Raw genomic sequence first — 18,553 nt, forward strand, 5'->3', positions numbered from 1 at the left:
AAGGAATACGGGAAGGTTCTTTTCCCTAAAAAGGACACTTAAAACCTTTTGTTGTACTAATTTTAAGTCTGCACTAACATGGGCAAATTTAGGCATAAACTGTGAGGCAATACTTCTAGTTTGTTTGTTATTCTCTTGTTTCTCTGGCATTTAAGTTTGATGAGAAAAATGTGCAGACGAGACATGCGTGAGCAGATCTCTTCAGACAGGAAGTAACAACACCCGTCTTCCACTTCACACATCAGCACTTTGCCTCAGCACTTTGCCTTTTTCCACTTCCCTTTTCAATGAGCAACATTCAGAATGTTATAAAGATCTATTTGCATATTTGGTTAATCCACAGTACTGTTGGGTTATACGTCATGTTTTAGAAAAAACATGAGAACATTAATGTTGGGTACACATATGAGATTAACAATAAATCTGAGCTGAATTGCATTCAGACAAATGTTTCCTAAAACAACACAATCATCCCTTTGTTTTTCCCTAACTCTCTGCTGACAGTATATGCACAGGTCACAATGCTACTACAGTTGTTTCATAATTACAACTGTTTATGAGAATATTATTTCAAATGATAAAATTAAAGACTCCTCATCTTTTGAGCCCAGCTGGCAGCAGCACCTTGGTACTGCTAGTGTATCGATTTTGGTGGTTCTATCATCTGGTATGTTGACAAGAGGCAAATACATCGCGTGAAACTAAATGACTGCTATTCATTTGGTTTTAGTGATTCAGCTGCCCACTGTTTACCTGAAGCGAAAGGATGCTGCAGCTTGACTTTATTGGATCATTGGTGCACAGCTGCATACATACATTTGCAGCACACAATTTGTCTCTCATAATCAATGTGTGTTGTTGTTAATGGGGGTTTTAGGACAGCTTTGATTTAGCCTGAAGTTACACAAGTGTATGAGTTTCTCTTTGCACTATATGCTGGTTTCACAATTTACCGCATGGCAATGTACAGATGCAAAGTACATGCATTAAATCTATTGTAAGACAACAGTATAACACATTTCACAAATACTTCCCCAAGAGTGTGTGTGTGTGTGTCTGTGTGTGTGTGTGTGTGTGTGTGTCTGTGTGTCTGTGTGAAAGTAAATTGTAGTTCTGCAATTCTAAAATTCTACAATTTCATTTGGCAGACGCTTTTGTCCAAAGTGACGTACAACACAAGCAAGAATTTAGACCAGAGAGAAAAACCTTAGTAAGTATGACAAAGTGCTTGAAGTTCGATTGGACACAGGGGCTGCCATCTAGGTGCAGAAGAAGTGCCAGTTTTTTGTTGTTTTTTTTTATATAATGTAACCACAACTGACCATAACCAATTAATTCATTGTCAACAATATCTTTCAACATTCAACACATTCAGTGTTCAACATCATCAGTGCTAAGTATTCATTAAGAGCTGGAAGTTTAACCTCCTGATGTCACGGCTCAGGCGCGCTCTCCATCAGCCATGGCCGCGCTCCAACGCAGTTGCTCACAATCCACAATCAGCCCACCTGACACTGATGAGAACGCTGCACTCTATAAGAGCCAGCGCGCCCTACGTGCCAGTGCCAGAACATAGCCTTCTGTTGGTAACCCCCCGGTGCTCTTCCTCAGGACCTGACTAACTTCCCCGAGCCCCCCGCTCTGCTACAGCTCCGCTCCCATGGACCGAGAAGCTTCCCCACACTCTGCCTCCACACTCCCATGGACCTACAGTACTGTTCCCCCGACCCCCGCGCTCTGCCTCCTTGTTCCCACGGACCCAACCCGTTCTCCAGTCCCCCACTCTCCCAAGGACTCCCTCGCCTCTTGTGCCTCTCAGACCCTGGTCCTCTCGCCTGGCCTCGACCTTCTCCAAGCCCCTCCCATGGACTTCGCATCCACTCACTTGCATCAAACATCCCGCTGGTATGTTTCCACATAATATCTTCAAATAGTCATTGCACCATACATTTAGTTAGATACATACTCCATAGTTATTCTTTGTTTAAATAAATATCTAAGTTAAGATTTGCTCCTGTCTCTGTGCCGCCTCCCTCCCCGTACTGTTACATCTGACTCATTCTACCCCTGAGGACAAAGAGGGGAAGGGTCAGATTGAAGAGCCTAGGTGTTCCCTGAACAGTAGTGCTGTACAGCAAGTAATATGATGGTATTTAAAAAGGCTCTTCTCTCATGGGTTCCTGGTAAATTAATTTGAACAGCTAATGCAACTATGAAATACTTCAAGGACAGAGATTGTGTGCCATCTCCCCATTACACTGCTGTCAAAATTTGCTATTTTTCTGACAAAGTAAGATGGCATTTGATATTTACCGGTCATTTCACTACCTGTAGCTAACTAGTTGTCTATGCACCAACTACATGCATCCAGATGTCTTTAAGATGTTATTTGAGTGTCCGTGTGTTGTGTTTGCCCATGTAATTTTTTTTTTTGCCATTATTCAGTTTTGCGTTTCCTGTTTTACAGTCATCCATTGCATTCATTCACACATTCAGCCTTTCCCAGAAATGTCTGAGCATTTTCCCTGGAAAAGATCATGTGTGAATAAGACCCAGATTAAATTTTCTGGGATATCTGCTCTGCCAATTTTTGAACCTCAAGAATTTATAATATTACAGGGAAGGCTGTGATGGCAATTGACCTGTAAGTGTGAATGCATTGTGCTTATGTCACAGACCTGTCTGGACTGTGACCACTTTTGTAGTTTTTGAATTTCAATTATAGATTCAGTTTGGACATTATTTCTCTTGTGTTTTTGTTTTGCATTGTTTTTCATGTTACTTGTCAGTTCCTGTCTTATTTTGAAGTGTACTCCCATCATGCATTACTCCTTGTCTTTTTCTCTACCAATTGGATTTATGTTACTAATGAATACAATGCAACAAGCATTCAGTGTCATGGATGCTTTTTTGGGGGATCAAATAAGGTAACTCTATCATAGAGGTAATGTGCTAAGCAGTTGACAGAATGGTTTCCAACTGCTCCTTAAAATACAGAATTGTCCCTTATTAGGGAACTAAGAGACATGTCCATTAGTAACAAGGGATGTACTTTGCCCCTTATTTCTGAAAATCTGTCAGCACAAACTTTATCAAATTGAAAGTAGTCACATTGATTGTTACCAGCTGTTTTGTTCTCTCTCTGGCTGTCTGGAGTAATGTGCTTCCTGTTGACCAATGAGAAGTGCTTATACTGTTGCTGCAATACACCTGTGAGGCTGCACAGATTAAAAAAAATTATGGACACTACCCAGTCAGACTCCAGTTTGCCTGTGCACAAAAAAAAGAAACGCTTGCAAAAATACGGGATTGTATGGGGAAAAGAAAATGAATGTCTGCGAGCAGTGCGTGACAACGTAGATCAGGCTTGAGTTTGCACTGATCGTTATATTCCAAAGAATATACAGTATGTTGTTGCTTGTTGTTTCGCACTTCTGAAAAACATGTTACATGTTCTATATGTTTACTTCTATTCATATTTTATTCAGATTTGTTTTAATTTAATTGTATTCTAAAGAATGGTACACTGGTGAGAGTACTTTGCACTTTGTTCATACAGAATAAAATAGAAAGGATCAAATTCAGTGTGTATTTGTCATGATGCAGGGGTCATAAAAATGCTCAGTCCTCAGGTATCATTTTCGGAGATTTAATATAACACGCTGGGCTCGGTCACATGTTTATACCTGGAGACAACATGCCTCTGACTTCAGTGAAAAATCAGTTTCAGTTCTCATATCACCCTTGTGTAGCATTTTACTGAACCACCTCAGCCTGCCAATTTAGTTATGTCACAAATCTCAGCTTAGATCTCAACTGAGACTCAATGTGAGTAAGTTTTCTGCCTTAGGCAGATGCACAACAACAACATTCATTATTCTGCACAAAGAAGCTCAAGTAACATTGACTTTCAGGAACTCGTAATCTTCAAATTGAATAAAACTATTGTATGACTAATTCACCATTATGAGCTTTCCCTTGCTTGTGTTTATTTCAGTTCAAAACGAGGGAAACATTGTCAAGGTCTTCTCCTTGATATTTATAAAGACAGACTCTCTCGCTCTAACAAAGACATCACATTTGTCTCCATTTGTCCTGAACTCACCTTTTCCCAGTTGCTTTCAGCTGTGTCACATTGAGTTTGCCTTTCTCCACTAAAGCTCTGATGTGCAGGGAAGAGCTAAGAACAGACTCTGCGTAAACACTTTTTATTATCCATTACATTTGAGTCTTTCTGCAAAGTCTGTTCTTCCTGGTGGTGGGAGTTTTCAAAATGTCTGGCCATTTATGACGTCCAGGAGCCCCAACATCCCATGTATTAGCATGCTTGATGTTTTTGTCCAGTTACACATTTGGTCGATTATTTATTTTCATACCACTCTGTTAACAGCTTTGCTCACAGTCAGAGGTTAAAAAAAAAAAAAGTTTGGTAAAACCTAATTTCTGGCTTGGCATAGAGTCAGATGACCAAAATTTGGACACTTCGTTGCACAGATAATTTTGTAGTTGAGTCCATAGAGTTTTATTTCATCTGTTTTCTTTAGCAGTTCAGTGATATTAATCTTTGAAGGGTACTAAAGCCACAAAACATATAACATATTCAAGCTAGAGATGCTTTAAAGACAGTTCCAAGAGCAAAACCTTTCGGGCATATTTTCAGATGTTTTATTTGTGTCTTGAAGTTGTGTTGTAAGAATGTTTCTCCAAGAGTAGTGAGTCTTAAAGTAAACCCATTAACCCCAACCCTCATTTATTGATATTTACAATATCAATATAATCAATCTTTGGCTGAGGTGAGCTAGATCAGAACATTTTGGGTGTGAAATATGGTTGTCGCTGCATCACCAATGAACTGCCAATTTTCATGGTTGAGAGGAAGAATCAGTTAAAATTAAAGCTGCAAGCAGCGTTGTTAGGGCCTGAGCCCCTGCGCGGCCTGCGGCCGCATCCTTGACTCCGGCCTGAATCCAAGAGTGTCTTGGTCAAATCCCTGGGCCTTGAAGTTTAGGAATTAGAAGCCTGAGTCTGATCAGAGAGTGAGAGCAGAGCTGAGAGCTGGCCCTTTAAGAACCCCTCCCCCACTGCTCTGTCTTTGATCTGTGCTAGAGTGGAGAGCAGAGCTGAGAGCTGGCCCTTTAAGAACCCCTCCCCCACTGATCTGTCTCTGATCTGTGCTAGAGTGAGAGCAGAGCTGAGAGCTGGCCCTTTAAGAACCCCTCCCCCACTGATCTGTCTCTGATCTGTGCTAGAGTGAGAGCAGAGCTGAGAGCTGGCTCTTTAAGAACCCCTCCCCCACTGCTCTGTCTTTGATCTGTTCTAGAGTGAGAGCAGAGCTGAGAGCTGGCCCTTTAAGAACCCCTCCCCCACTGCTCTGTCTCTGATCTGTGCTAGAGTGGAGAGCAGAGCTGAGAGCTGGCCCTTTAAGAACCCCTCCCCCACTGCTCTGTCTTTGATCTGTGCTAGAGTGGAGAGCAGAGCTGAGAGCTGGCCCTTTAAGAACCCCTCCCCCACTGCTCTGTCTCTGATCTGTGCTAGAGTGAGAGCAGAGCTGAGAGCTGGCCCTTTAAGAACCCCTCCCCCACTGCTCTGTCTTTGATCTGTGCTAGAGTGAGAGCAGAGCTGAGAGCTGGCCCTTTAAGAACCCCTCCCCCACTGCTCTGTCTTTGATCTGTGCTAGAGTGAGAGCAGAGCTGAGAGCTGGCCCTTTAAGAACCCCTCCCCCACTGCTCTGTCTCTGATCTGTGCTAGAGTGAGAGCAGAGCTGAGAGCTGGCCCTTTAAGAACCCCTCCCCCACTGATCTGTCTCTGATCTGTGCTAGAGTGAGAGCAGAGCTGAGAGCTGGCTCTTTAAGAACCCCTCCCCCACTGCTCTGTCTTTGATCTGTTCTAGAGTGAGAGCAGAGCTGAGAGCTGGCCCTTTAAGAACCCCTCCCCCACTGCTCTGTCTCTGATCTGTGCTAGAGTGGAGAGAGAGGAGAGCTGGCCCTTTAAGAACCCCTCCCCCACTGCTCTGTCTTTGATCTGTGCTAGAGTGAGAGCAGAGCTGAGAGCTGGCCCTTTAAGAACCCCTCCCCCACTGCTCTGTCTTTGATCTGTGCTAGAGTGAGAGCAGAGCTGAGAGCTGGCCCTTTAAGAACCCCTCCCCCACTGCTCTGTCTTTGATCTGTGCTAGAGTGAGAGCAGAGCTGAGAGCTGGCCCTTTAAGAACCCCTCCCCCACTGCTCTGTCTTTGATCTGTGCTAGAGTGAGAGCAGAGCTGAGAGCTGGCCCTTTAAGAACTCCTCCCCCACTGCTCTGTCTTTGATCTGTGCTAGAGTGGAGAGCAGAGCTGAGAGCTGGCCCTTTAAGAACCCCTCCCCCACTGCTCTGTCTTTGATCTGTGCTAGAGTGGAGAGCAGAGCTGAGAGCTGGCCCTTTAAGAACCCCTCCCCCACTGCTCTGTCTCTGATCTGTGCTAGAGTGGAGAGAGAGGAGAGCTGGCCCTTTAAGAACCCCTCCCCACTGCTCTCTGCTGTCTGTGTCAGAGTGGAGAGAGAGGAGGATCAACAGAATTGGAGTGGGGACAATTCTACAATTCTACAATTTCATTTAGCAGACGCTTTTGTCCAAAGCGACGTACAACACAAGCAAGAATTTAGACCTAATTAAGGAAAAGTCCATAGGAAGCACAAAAGTGCTTCAGCTGTGATTTGGTCACAGGTACTGCCATCTAGTGGTAGTACCTGTTTTTTTTTTTAATTTTTATATAACAGACATACAACATGACACAACACAGTTAGTGCTACATAGTCACTAAGTGCTGGGTCTTGGACCCTCTGACTTATTCCACCCCACAGGACAAAGAGGAGGAGAGTCAGGTTCAGTGCCTCGGTGCTCTCTGAACAATTGAGTCTTCAATTGTCTCTTAAAAGTAGAAAGGGACTCAGCAGAATGCACAGAGTTTGGTAGTTCGTTCCACCATTTGGGAACAACAGAAGAGAAGAGTCTGGCTAGGGATTTGGAGCAGCGCTGGGCTGGAAGCACCAGGCGTCTTTGGCATGCAGAGCGTAGTGGGCGAGAAGGAGAGTAGACCTGGATCAGGGATTCCAGGTAGGCTGGAGCCGTTCTTGGGATTGTTTTGTAAGCCAAGAGAAGTGCCTTGAATTTGATCCTGGCTGCCACTGGAAGCCAGTGAAGAGGAAGAAGTTGGCATACGTTGGTCAAAAGTAACACATAATACCATATTTTTGTAGGGATTTTTGTCAGGAATGCAGTGGTGTGTTTGTTAAAGCTGTGGGATGGATGGTGTAGACGTGAGAAGCATTTGTTTGACAGTATGTAACCTGAGAGGACACGGTCTCCCCAGCCTTTGTTTCCAGACACACTCGTTACTGTACGATATGGAATCTCAGCAGAAGTAAAAAATGTTTGCACAAGGTAGAGTCCTTCCTCCGGTCCGTGCTCTGGATTAAAAATAAATGATCCACACAAGAAGCGATGTGATGAATCATGTATCTGAGTAATGCAACAGTACACAGTATGAGTTAACACCATTGATCATTTTCAAGGTGCTGCATTGCTGGAAAATAAAACAGCTGCGTGATGCAAAGCTGTTGCCACATACTACTGTGCAACAGTGTGGGGCTCTAATGTAAAATGATATGGGTGGCTGGTGTGTTTTAGCCATACTATTACTGTTAATGTACATTTCAATCATCTACATGTTAATCTGTGCTCATTTTATCCGATTGACACTTACAATTCGCCAACCTAAAATTAAGCAGTTGGCTGCGTTACCAGTGCACTCTGAGTGGTCTGGCTGCTAGCGAGGGCAGAGGGTTGCAAGTTAGATTCGCTGAAAACATCTCAATATCTCGTGTTTAACTTCTACAGATATATTTGAGCAAAAAGCAAACCTGAGCATAACACACCCACATAAAGACTGAGACAAGATTATTTCTCTGTAGTGCAACATGAGTAATCAGTAGAGTTTGGCAGCATGCTTTAGCTGCTTCCAGCCCCTGGGGATCACTTTCAGTATCTGTCTCTGTTAATCCACTGTAGGAGGTTTTCTTAATGTTTCGCATTGTGACAACACCTGATAACTGTTACTTGGTGAAAGCACACTCCTTATAAATATGTGTAACAGTCCTGGCAGCTGAGACCACCCTTCCATCAGGCGGAGAATACGATGAGTGAATTCTGGTTTGCAAGGAGATTCAAGCTGGGAGGCTTGCCATCAGGAGGACTGGATCTGCAGAATTCTCATTCTGTCCATAAGACCTGACTGAGATGGTTGGGCCTTCTTCTAGGTTGATTTAGGGAACTTTGGGGAAATAATACAACTTGGGCTGTATTGTTTTGTCACTTTCTGTTCGTCTTCTTTGTGTCATGCAGATTACAGGTACGTCAGGACCTGTCAATCATATTCAACTCGAGGGTTTTAACAGTTATGCGTTCGGTGTGACTATTCACCCTCTGCTTATTAAAGTGAAATAAATAAAATATAAATAAATAAATATAATAAATAAATATATTAATTTAACCTCAACGCCAGCTCCATCAATTCCATGAGCCCTCAGCCCTCATTACCACAGATAATTGAGAATGGAGGAAACATAACATCTAAGTTCTGTCTTGCTATGTTGTTCAATATGAGTTGTGGATATTAAGAGGAGCAAAACACATTTTTCTCATAATGCCTTAAATATAGAATATGTGGTGGTGGCAGAACCAGGGAGAAAAAAAATCATTTTGTTCCCGAATGGACTTGAAACACATGCACCATCAATTTAAACAGCCTTGATTTTATAACTAGGCTCATTGTTTTGTGGATTTTCTGCAATTACAGCAGCTGTAAGACTAAAGCCATCATTAGATGAAGGACCAGGCTTTAAAATATCTTTTGCTATTAGAAAAATGCATCTGAATCTGCTTGATGTAACCATAATTACGACATCTCCTTGTTTCCATGGGTAATCAGAAAGGGTACCCCAAAGCTTTTAAAACATCCCCCCATACAAGGCTCATCCTCCAGTGATTACGATTGTGACTTCTGATGGACTGTCACTCGTGGTGATGGGTGAGTGAATGGGGGCCAGTTTGGATCAGTTTGTCCCCTTTGTCTGACTCAGGATGTTAGTGATGTCAGCATCCAGCTTACTCGTGCAGCTCCTGAGCGTGAATTTGTCTGCTACATGTTTGTGTCAACAAAGAGGGGTGAATCAGTCGGTAAGCCCCTTGGCACATAACAGAGTCAGCCCTCGTCAAGTGAAAAATGCCAACATACAGTGCTCTATGCTGAGCAGAAGCTTAATGCCTCATCAGGCTGCTAATATTTGTAGCATAGCATGAAAAAACTTAAAAGATATCACCTCAGGAAACAGACATGTTTTTTTTTAATATTAACTGGTTAGTTACTGGTTAATGGGTGTCAGGCTAAAAGCAAAATTTAGCAAAAATGACACCATTTGAATGTGTATATACTGCATAGAGAGTAATATGAGGTTTCGGTGGATTATATCGAAAGGTTGTTTTAATATTGTTTAAAAACATTATGGTTTTAAGAATAAAATTCTGATGAGTCCGACCCCAATGCAGAATTTACTAATCGTAAGTAATAATAACACAGGTATTATTATGGTTTCAAAGGCAGAATGAAAGGAAAAGTTGGATCCCAAGAAGGCTGCTTTGTTTCTGTATTTGTGTCCTTTACCTCACTGCACCATACCACAACAAAGTGCTTGAACTCTGCTGTCTTTGTCAAATTACTGAGTAAAGTGTTGACAGGATGTTGAACACTGAGTTTTCTGTATTACCGATAGAGCTTTTAACAGTAAGAGGTTACACCATGACAGGAAGTAGAGCAAAAGGTGTAGGAAGTGAAATGTGAGCTGGGTTTATAAAAGACAAGGTGGTTCTTCGTATGATGGGTTAAATATTTTTCAGAGAGCTATTTGTGGCTTGCTGGCTCACACGCTTGATATAGACAGAACAGCATGGAAACACTTCTGTTTCTATTTCCTCAATTCAACTACATGGCCCCAAAGGAGGAAGCAAATTTCAAAATGCTTGGTCCAGACGACTTGAAAGCACCAACAATGAAAGACGATACGAGCAGGTTGGTGTGTGACCCTAAATCATATTTTTTTGTGTTGGCTCAGTTTGGAAATGGATAATTTGAACAATTTAGTAACTGTTACAGCTGTTGTCAGAAATCTGAGTGTTGCAACTAAGTCATCAGGTTACACGGTAGTTTTAGAGATCTTACTTTGTTCATCATACTACCATCACATCAGACGGGGGATCTTTCTTTTAATTTAGTGTGATTTAAAGTCACAGCAACTGATATACATGTAAGTCTGACTTTTACACGCTACTGTCCTCTTTAATGAGTGTAATCGGCCTTGTTATATATTCAGTTGTGCATATGGGACTTGTCTTGTGATGTGAATAAAACCACAGAGATGTTGTGTAATTGCTTTCACAAAGGAGGTTATGTTTTCAATGCCATCTGTCTGTCTTTTGGCAGGATTTCGTAGAAACTTTCAGACTGATTTTCACAAAGCTTGGTAGAGGGGTGGAGCATGGGCCAAGGAAGCATTCACCCATTACATTTTGCTGTGAATCCTAATCACTGGGGCAGATATGGCATTGATTTTCTTTGTAATTTTTGTGGCAGAGGGGAATAGATACGTTAAGTACCCAATTTTTAGGCCATCGTGGCAACCTTGAATTGCAGTTGACGCCTCCCAGCTTTTTGAGATTGACTCATTCGAGTGTTTCTCTGATGTCGGTGAAGTCTACCAAACCCTTGACCAACATTTCTGTCATTCTCGTTTCTCTTTTACCTCATGCTATTGTTTCCAAGCGTTGCTTCATCATGTAGTCTAAGATTTTGAGTAATAAGCAGGATTCAGCCATTGCCGATGCCCACTAAGAGTGTGTAGTGATATGTTAAAAATAAAAATCTCACATGACATTTTAACTGATTTCTCAGTAGATATTACATGGCCCTTGGTGAAGGTCTGTGCTCTCTTAATTCTCTGCTAGTTCATATTATGCCATGTAAAACACTTGGAAATACGTCAGTGAGTAGTAATTCTTTGATAAGTTGCTGAATTGGTGAATACTGCCATAGCAGCGAATTCAGCCAGCTTGTGAAACTTGATGTACTCTCCTTTGTTCGCAGACAGAAAGACAAGGAGAGGAAGAGCCGACTAAGCCTTTTTCTCACCAAGTCTGGCTCTCATGAAAATGTCAGCCCTCATAAAAAGACAAACACGTCATCCAGCAAGTGAGGCAAAATCCCTTAATTTCATGTACTGATAATGTTGTTTTGTCATATATTAATCATTTATCGCCTCACTTTTGAGCACTGTCTCAGAGTACTGCACATTTACAAAAACATGCCATCTAGTTGTTTCATGAGATGAGAGTCTGAAACATTTTCGCTGCATCATTAAGGAGGAGCTGATCGCTCTCTGATTTTTCTCAGCACCTCACCAGAGGCAGCTTTGCAGTGGAGCGACTCCTTTGATGAACTGCTGAAGCACTCAGGTCAGATTAAAGCTCCAAATTTTTCAAAAATGTTGTGTTGAAAAGCTGTCCAAAGCAATTTCTTCTTCTGTCAACAATTTGCTCCATTTGAATTGTAAACTGTTAGGGAGCACTGCAGGAAATAAATAGTTAATGGCAAGAGAAGTGAGTTTCAGTACATCTTTCTGTGTTTAGCACAGAGAGTAATGCAGAAACTGCAACTTCCTCATGTAAAATTACACTTTTTCGTCACATTGGAACACTTACCCTTAACAATTTCTCAAGTGAGGATAATAAATGTCATGATTGATATAACCAAAGCTATTACAAATTCCTGTATAATTAAATTGTTTATACAGAAAGCCCATTTAAGTGGCTTTATGATGTTATGGAAAGTTTATTCCCCCAATTCATTGTTCTACAATCCAGTATGAACCTCACTCCCGCAGCATGCAAAGTAAATGTACCAATCTAATCAGCTATCCATTTTATTTTACTCTAGGTACTAACGGTGTGTGTGTGTGTGTGTGTGCGTGTGTGCGTGCGCGCGTGTGTGTGTGTGTGTGTGTGTGTGCGCGCGTGTGTGTGTGTGTGTGTACACGTGTGTCTATCTCAGATGGAGTGGAAACCTTCTCTCAGTTCCTCAGAACGGAGTTCAGTGAGGAAAACATTGAGTTTTGGTTGGCCTGTGAAGAATATAAGACATATGATTCCGAGAAGAAACTGCTGTCCAAAGCCAAATGCATTTATACAATATTTATTGAATCGGATGCCCCTAAAGAGGTATGATATGTTTATTTTTCATAAACTGCATGGATGATAAGTGGCAAAATAGGCCATAAAGTGGATTTGAATATGCCTAAATAGACCCTGTGGTTTTGCATTTTCTTTGGCTTATTTGTCACGGAGGTCTGTTGGTGGTTTGAAATATTGATGTCATTGCAATAAAAATAACAGTGGAGAATACTGAAGCACTACATAGTCATGAGCCCACAGCTGGCTGACCTTTCAGAGCAGTTATTAGGAGCAGCAGCTTGTTAAGGTCATGCATGGAATGCATGCACTACTGCAAAGCACCAGGGTTATTTCTGTGAGTGCGGATTCAAAGGTTTTCCATCGTTAGCTGATGGTGTGACCACCAACCAGGGCCTGCAGCAGATTGGACTGTTAGTAGCTGCTGTCTGGTTTGAGGATGTAACATTCTTCTGCAGAACTGGAGAGGTTATCACCCACACACTTTCAGTCCAAGATGAATGCACATATGAAATTTAAAAAAGTATAGTAGCATCCACGCATATACCGGCTTGAATGACGAGTATGGAGATCCAAATGTAAATGAATTTGACCTTTAATACTTGATGGAATGTAGTGGAGTGTATTATACATTTGAACTTTGAGAGCAGCTGTTTGGGTGACTATTGTCAGATGCTTAAAAACTTTTGTTAAAAAAAAAATTCACAATCTAGTCGTGGTTATTATGATCGCCTTAATCATTATTTTCATCATTCATAAAACTAGGAGCTGGAAAATTGACTCCGTTATCTATGATGATAACCGCAATATATTTTGGGATCAGATGTGTCAGTAATTGTTTATTTTAGCTTTAAACTCTGTTTGTAATTCATAAAGAATGAGACCAAATCCCAAGCTCATGCTTTCAGATCCAAAGTGTGTATGAACATTTAGTTGTGTGAATTTAAGGAACTGCCATGTGACCGTAACTGTTCATCTGCATCCTTTTCATCATTATATTTCCTCTTATGTTCTTCTGTCTAACTCAGGTAAACATTGACTACACCACCAAGATGGCTATCCAGAAAGACATAGTAAAGCCCACAAAGAGCTGTTTTGAAGCAGCCCAGATGAAAGTCTACAGCCTGATGAAAAAGGATTCCTACCCCAGGTTTCTGCAATCTGACATTTATTTGCGTCTCACCAGGAGGAAAGCCCCAGGAGCCACCATGTTTCGCAGAAGGTCACGCTCCTGTGTATTCAATGAAAGAGGCGAGGCCACAACGGAACCTTCACCGTGGTAGTTTATAGACATAGGAGCTTGTTTGTGAAATAGTTTACAGTAAAATAAGTCCTAATGTTTCATTTCTTTCTTGAGTGAAGAAACAGCATTCACTTTTTTATTTCTCCATGAAGTTGCTAGTCAAATAACCCTCCTTAAAACTATAACTTGTTGGTATTACACCTCTGTACTCTGAGCCGGGGCTCAAACCCAGAACCTTCTTGCTGTGAGGCGACAGTGCTAACAACTGCACCACCGTGCCGCCCTTTTTTCTACTTCATTATGTTCCAAATTTAAACATCATTTTCCACTTTTATAATAAGTTAGATTAAGGTTGATATGTTTCTTGATAGTTTAGGAAAAGCTGAATGCAAGACTGATGATAAAGCCTGTGCATCATGTGTTAACAGTTCAGTCTGATAGGCTGGTACTGACATGGTAGTGGTCCTCGTGTTCTTGTCTAACTTTTAGCAACAAAGCACAAAGAAAAGTCCCTAAAGTTATCACATACTGCACTTCTGTGTAACAGCACAAACTACTAGCCTTTGGTACATGGCAGCATGTGTGTTTAAAGATGAGAAATTTACTTGCTTTGAGCCAAAATGAGTGTATTCATTGTTAATTTAAGTCATACTAAATAGTCAGGATGATTTTGATGTTTAGTTCAAGAAATGTTTATATGTCATGTAGCTAGTTTTTGTAGTTTGTTTGTAGTTAATGTTAGACTTGTGGCAATACCAGAATCATATTAACAAACTGTCATTGTAACTAAAATCAATCCTTAGAGTTATTTCATTTCATTTCATTTCATTAAACAGCAATCCATTTGTTTGCCACTTTGCTGGATTTTGACATCAGAAATGAAGCATTTTTTTTAGACCCATGGTCGTTATGTGAGCATATACAGTACACTATTTGTAAAGATTCTGAAAGAGGATTGGACACTTTTTCCTGTGACAAATTGAATATCCTTCCAGTCTCTCAGGGCTTGTGATTCAAACTGTATTATCCATCCATCCATCCAGTGGGGGGCTGGAGCCTATTCCAGCTGACATTGGGCGAGAGGTGGAGTACACCCTGGACGGGTTGCCAGACCCTTCACATTTTGCAAATCTTGAGTGATAATGTCAGACTGGATATAGTATCAGATTCTATATACTGACTGTATCCAGCCAACTGTACAACCGAACCATTACTTGTTGCCTTTGTCTTCTATTTTAGCAACAGCACCTTAAACAATATTAATTCAGTTGATAGCTAATTTGACCATATCTCATTAAAATAGATTCATGATTTTATCTTAATCTCAATGCCTATCCACCTCCAGAAACTAACTGCAAAAGCCTGCAGCCATCGCAACTGCAAGGCCGGGAAACTTTTTAATGAGGAATATAGATCTCTTACTTCTGTCATCATTTGAAATACATCCTTTTTCAGACACAGAAAATGCATATATCTTCTTTGAATTGTAATGTTGCATCTCAATAATGAAGCTGTATGGGTGAGCACACATTTTGGTAAATACAAACACATACAGTATATATCAGTTTTGCCTTGCTGTTAAATGTAAAATGTACATATTATAATATGTTGAATTATCTAAATAAACACTTTTTGTAGATGTAGTTTAATGAGTCTTTTTAGTGTCATTAATAAGTTTGAATGGCCAAATGTAAATGAGATGAATGGAGCCATAATGTGTGCATATTACACCAGTGGGGAAAATTGTGATCCTCTGTGGCTCCCTATTCTAAATCACTAAAAAATTAATAGAACTTATCAACTCCCACCACTCTAGCACAGAATAATTCATGTTACTGTATATACAAGCACAATTTTTACCTCTTGCACAAACAAATACATATTAATTCAAAATTGTCCAGTTGAATTCACCCCCAAAACTTGTGAAAAGAGAATATGTAGTGCCTGCATAAAGCCAGATACACTTGCACGCATACTCCCAGGTTGTTCAGATCATTAAAATGAGATGTCAAGGTTTCCAGGATCATTCTGAAGGATGAGTCTACCTCCAACTGAAGTTACAGGCATTTTAGAAAAACCAACATGGATTACCTCACAGTTCACATAAATCATGCATCAGTGGAGAGGGCAGCAGCATGCCCGTAGTGCACTTCATGATGTCATCTTTTCAAGTAGTCAAAGAAAAGGAAAACCTGATGATGTGTTGACAAAGGTGGGAACACAGGTAGCCTGCCAAATTCATCACAGCTCGAGATTAGTTGCCTGCTAAGAATTTTAAGTTCCTCCCCTTGGTATTTAAACGTATGATTCAGTCTCCTCTAAAAACTTTGAAATAATCCACAAGTTTAAGACATGCTGTAGAGCCTGCGACTAGAAACAAAGCAGCTGGCTTTGAGATATGCAGCGTAGATCAATACTTGACTATGTGGAGTTTAAAACATTTATTGTAAGGTGTTGCTGAAGTTTTACAGATCCTCTCAAAGAAATCGGCTTCCATTTCAAAGATACCTCACAATCTCAGATAAAGCCTGTCAGTAGTTTCATGCCCTTGGGCTCCGGACTGCACAGGTTCCCATATTAAGAGGCAGTTTGTTCCAGGGTTCCCCATCTCAAAGCTCTTTCATCTGATTCTACGTGAGCCAAGTTTAGTAAAGGATTTTCTGACTCTAAGGAGATATTGAGTTGTGAAATTTCCCCCATACAAATCAGTTTGCTGTTCGCCTGCAACAATATTGACAAACCCGCATAAATTTCAGGGCAAATGCAAGCACAAGTTTCCCATCAATCTGAAAGTTTTAAGGTCTTAAGGAGTTTTTAACCCTCCCTCAACACTGTACTTAAATTGATGTGTTTGGAGCATATTGATGGAAAGAAATTCATCCAGTTGAATTAGTCCTACTTGTTTAAAAACTTTACTTCCTTCTGAAAGAGGTTCAAGGATTGAATGTTCAACATTGAGAATGCTTCAGAATTCTGCAAGTATTAAATAACTGAGAAATCATCTTTTCATTTTAAATATTGTTCAAACTTGCGAGGGAAGCTTTACATCACTTACAATAGGCTTGTAGAGGCATGCTGAGGAAAATCATTACTGACTAGAGGGCATTTAGAGAGCACATACATCCACCAAGGTGAACTCAGCCAAACCCAATGTAATAAAAATGCCATTCTTTGTGATGCCAAAAAGATCTGATGAAGATTTTATGAGTTTCTTCTTGGTCGATGCTCCTCATCTTCACTGGGTTTGGTCAAATTTGGCCCCCCTATTTTTTTCTGTAATCCTGCTAAAAAACAAAACAACGAATGGACAGCCAAAAATATTTCTTCCTGGGTGGAGGTAAAAAATAGGGAGATGGCGAGATGGCGAGATGGTGCACTGTGCAGCAGAAGAAATACATCTATCTGTACAGAAATGGCACTATGTTTTCAACATAGGAGCTACAGTACATTTAAGTCCAGGGTGTTCAAAGTGTTAGGGGTGAAATGAGGTGAAAGACAATTAGTTCTCATAGGACATCGTATAGAAATGTCAATACAGATGAAATGATCCTAAAGGGGCATTCAGAAACAAAGCTACGTGTAATGTAAAGAGGCATAACAGGGACACATTTTCCCAAGATACTAAAGGGAGACCCACAATCTCAGACTTTGACAACCTCCACTCGAGTCTGATCTTGCAATCATTGTGGGATCTTACATGATCTTGTGAATCCAGCTGTCTTGCAAAGTGACCTGATTTGGCCGAAACTGTAAATTAGAAGCAGGAGAAAACATTCAAACCAGTTCAAGATCGAGGTGAAAAACTTCAGTTGTTGTATTTAAGTTCCAAATAAAATGATTACTTCTTGGCCATTTGAAATTACGTAACATCTCTATTGTGATGTGTATCTTTATGAATATTAAACTACTCAACTATAGGCCACAACAGTCACTGGTGCACCTGCTTCAGCCTTTGATGCAGACTTTTTTCCCTCAGCCTGATTAAGATTGTGTTGTTTTCCTTGGCAGAATAGGTGTTCATCGTAGCTTCTTTCTATTGTTGTTTATTTGTCTTTATATGTTACAACAGGAGGAATAAAACACTCCCTGCTTTCCCATGCTCAGAGAAAACAGCTTGAGAGAAAGATGGCACTTTCTGATAAAATCATATACACTGAATGTCTGTCTGGGGCTCAGAATGGCAATCAATTCCTATCCAATCCCCACCTTGCTGTCTGTTATGAGCTGGACCAACAGTGCAGAGAAACACAGACATCTAAATGGTGTAAACATTTACAGGGAAAGGCGAACACTTGAGGGAACTGTATAATAGAGGAGGGCTGGGGAGGACTAGAGTGCCACCTGGTGTGTTCTAGAAAAACTGCAACTCAGTGTGATTCCATAGTGAATGTGTATTGTTTCTCAAGCACGTTGACTTTGTTGAAGTGGGCATGAGAACAAGCTAGCTTTTTCTCAAAAGCTTCCATTTTAGGTTTGTATCGATTTCCTTTGTCCTCGGATGCTTTTTATTTTTATCTATTATTTTATTTATTTTATTTATTGACACCGTGTAAATAATATTTGATATGTATGATAATTAAATCACAGCAGGAAAAAAAAAACTACTGAGACGCTCTGCAGTGGATTCACACTGGCAGCACTTCTCACTAGCCATCATATCTTTCCTGGCTGTGCCCTTCTTTGAAAAACAAATTTGACGACCTTGTGAGTCCACACATATGCAAATAGGGGCAGCCTGGGTGTTTTCCATTACCTTATGATTTACATTCTTGGTGGGTTTGGGCACATCACACCTCCCCAAGTGGTCAGGGAGGTTAGAACATGTTCAAATTCTCACAGTGGACATCCATCCATTTTCTTCCGCTTGTCCTGTTCAGGGTCACGGGGGGCTGGAGCCTATCTCAGCAGCTTTTGGGCGAGAGGTGGGGTTCACCCTGGACGGGTCGCCATGGCGTCCATCACAGGGCCAACACATATAAACATACAGCAATTCAAACTCACAGTCACACCTACAGTCAATTTAGAGTATCAATCAGCCTC

General features: G+C 41.0%; 1 protein-coding gene across 1 annotated transcript; it reads left to right on the forward strand.

The window, feature by feature from the left end:
* Positions 1-9,877: 9,877 nt before the first annotated feature.
* rgs18 (regulator of G protein signaling 18) lies at positions 9,878-15,150 on the forward strand. Its single transcript, XM_086203179.1, has 5 exons — positions 9,878-10,099; positions 11,171-11,275; positions 11,477-11,538; positions 12,134-12,300; positions 13,299-15,150. The coding sequence occupies exons 1-5, from the start codon at positions 9,978-9,980 to the stop codon at positions 13,551-13,553; spliced, it is 711 nt and encodes a 236-aa protein (XP_086059305.1). The 5' UTR covers positions 9,878-9,977; the 3' UTR covers positions 13,554-15,150.
* The last annotated feature ends 3,403 nt before the right edge of the window (positions 15,151-18,553 follow it).

Source organism: Aulostomus chinensis, chromosome 5, assembly GCF_037954235.1.
Source record: "Aulostomus chinensis isolate RoL2024-O1b breed Wild chromosome 5, RoL_Achi_v1.0, whole genome shotgun sequence".
Classification (NCBI taxonomy): domain Eukaryota; kingdom Metazoa; phylum Chordata; class Actinopteri; order Syngnathiformes; family Aulostomidae; genus Aulostomus; species Aulostomus chinensis.

Coding starts and splice junctions, on each gene's coding strand:
- rgs18 (XM_086203179.1), top strand. CDS start 9,978: ATGGAAACACTTCTGTTTCTATTTCCTCAATTCAACTACATGGCCCCA. Junction 11,276..11,476: donor ACAAACACGTCATCCAGCAA/GTGAGGCAAAAT, acceptor GATTTTTCTCAG/CACCTCACCAGAGGCAGCTT. Junction 12,301..13,298: donor AATCGGATGCCCCTAAAGAG/GTATGATATGTT, acceptor TGTCTAACTCAG/GTAAACATTGACTACACCAC.